Source organism: Micropterus dolomieu, unplaced genomic scaffold, assembly GCF_021292245.1.
Source record: "Micropterus dolomieu isolate WLL.071019.BEF.003 ecotype Adirondacks unplaced genomic scaffold, ASM2129224v1 contig_13296, whole genome shotgun sequence".
Classification (NCBI taxonomy): domain Eukaryota; kingdom Metazoa; phylum Chordata; class Actinopteri; order Centrarchiformes; family Centrarchidae; genus Micropterus; species Micropterus dolomieu.
In genome coordinates this window covers 9003-11485 of record NW_025742282.1, presented here as the reverse complement: position 1 = coordinate 11485, position 2483 = coordinate 9003, and the positions used below count along the sequence as shown (strand labels likewise).

Below are 2483 nucleotides of genomic sequence, written 5' to 3'. Positions count from 1 at the left end.
CCGGTCTCCCCTACCCTTACAGCTTAAATTTATATCTTTGAGGACCCTTGAAAGTAACCACATTACTATAAATCACTCACTCACTGACTGGTAATGACGAAGTTTTGCTAAAGGGAAGAAATGATTTGAACATGAATGCTGTCAGAATATATTTTATTTCTAACAACAAATTCAGATTATACAAGAAAAGGATTCAGGTGACACTCTGATTATAGAGATCATTTGGTAATGCCCTCTCTCTTCTAGTAAGTGCTGATTTTTTTTCTTTGATCGGGACATCATGGAGTGATGAGAAGAGATGTTCTCTCCTGTAATGAAACAGAGAGACATTTAGCTCAGATTTTCCAAACAGAAACTAAGAGTTTACAGTTTGCTTTAGAGTTTACAGTAAATTATTATTAACCTAATTTAGAATTATGTGAATGATCTAATGTAACTCACTTCCATGAATCCAGGCATGTTCTTTGTGATCAACACCTCATCACTCTCCTGCCGTCTCTTCCTCACCCTCCAGGCGTTCACTACGATCAGCATGAACACCACCAACATGGCTGCTGCCGCAGACGCTGCCATCGCTATGACCACTGTGGGGTTATTAGCAGCTCCTTGTGGAGCACCTTGGTCTGCAGCCTTCATCAGACTGGAATCAGCATGGACTGCAGAGCGGGGAAGAGGCTGAGATACCAGTAGACCTGATATGTCTGAGGACAAAGTAGACGACAGCTGTGATGGAGATCTTAGATATACAGTATAGCTGTGTGTGATATTTTGGTCCTGTCTCGTTGTCTAATTAGTGTCTGAAAGACTCCACACCTTCCAGACTGAAGAGGAAGAAGGCATCGTCTCCTTTGATGAAGTTCCTGCTCTTTAGCCAGCTGTGGGAGATGAAGGTACTTGTTCCAAAGCCTGGTCCTCGATAGTAAAAGCTGCCATCAGACTCATCAGTCACTTTAGAGCCCACCTCCCTGGGATTGTCCCAGTAGTACTCAGTGCCTGAGAGAAACAGGTGAGCTGTCATTCCCTGTTTGACAAACACAACTCACTAAAATCCATTCAGAATGAGTGGATAGTCAAGCTTGCTACACTTAACGTTATCCACCGTACTCTTACCATTAGAGAACATCTCGTCAGGGTCGGTGGTGACCATTAGATGCGCGTTCATTTGCTGTCTGATGTCAGATTGCTGATCCATCAGGACCATAGTTGCCTGCTGCCACGGACACGGCCACTCGAGGTCGCTGTCGTTTGGGCCTGAGGTCAGGTAGAAGTAGACGGCCACGGACCCTGGATCGTCCTCTGTTCCGTTTAGGTACACACCTACCTACAGATCACAGAGCAGTATGAAAATATGTGCTACTTTTAAAATCACACCAATTAACTCAGAACGCAGAAGAAAGATGTGCAAGCGTTTGATGGTAATGTAAATTAATTGACAATTGGCCTATATCAGTGGCAAAATAAGTGTTTCACTTCAGTAAAAGTGTAAAATACACTGTTACAAGTACAATTTCTGCATTCACAATTTAAGAACTTCTTCTTTACTTGCTTAAGTAAAAGTACGTAAGTAGAATCAAAATTTACTATCAAAAATTAAAGTACTCTTTATACAGAAAGGCAAAATTATATTACTGGATTATAATTAGTGATGCATTAATGTGTAAGCATTACTAATGTTGCAGCTGGTAAAGGCTAATATCAGTGACTTTATACTGCTGGGTAATCTATAACAATTTATTACAAAAGACTGGCTCAAGCACAACAGAGACTGCAAACCAAACTCCACTTATAGATTTAGAAAACAACAACACAGTTGTATGCGCTGAATCCCGACATTTTCTGTTGCAAAATACTATAGTTGTATGGCTTGTTCAATGTTTCCCCTACGATTTTTTTCAGGGAGGGTGAAAAACTTCTAGTGTCGCAGAGCGGGCGTGTTACAGACATGTGGTGTTATCATAGACGTGGTGCACACATTTTTTCCTGTTTAGGTTTGTCACCTTGTCCTTTTTGCCAGATTCCCTTTTATTTTTTCCCAGATTGTGTTTTCAGTTTTAATATTTCTGAATTCTATGTTTTACAATTTAAGCATATTTTGTCATCAGAAAAAGGGTTTAATCATGTGATTTGGTTTTAATTTCAACAAGTCAATAAGAAAATTTTACAAATTAAATCAATATTAATGAATTAATGTATCATGCAAATATGCATCTAGAAATATTCAAAGATATATTGTGCAATTATTTATGGAGACAATTCACAAGAAATGTATTGCAACAGCAGGATGTTAAAATACTATAATCCTGTTTAATATGGGGGAATACACAATGAATGCATTTTTGCAGTCCATGTATGTGTATGTATGTCCCTTATTACTTGACAGCCTCCATTTGCTGCTAAACACGGTATAAGTGGGTCTGACGGAGGCTCTTCTCACGTGGGCAACACTCCACCTTGTTTACAAAGCTTGACCGGACGTAACTTTT

General features: G+C 39.5%; 1 protein-coding gene across 1 annotated transcript in view; it reads right to left on the bottom strand.

The window, feature by feature from the left end:
* Positions 1-166: 166 nt before the first annotated feature.
* LOC123966372 overlaps positions 167-2483 on the bottom strand; it is a gene marked incomplete at its 5' end in the record, with an annotated part of 10943 nt that continues 8626 nt past the window's right edge. Inside the window, 4 exons of the mRNA XM_046042550.1 lie at positions 167-308; positions 442-701; positions 814-993; positions 1111-1321. Of these exons, the coding sequence (XP_045898506.1) occupies positions 279-308; positions 442-701; positions 814-993; positions 1111-1321 (681 nt within the window). The remainder of the gene's footprint in view (positions 309-441; positions 702-813; positions 994-1110; positions 1322-2483) is intronic.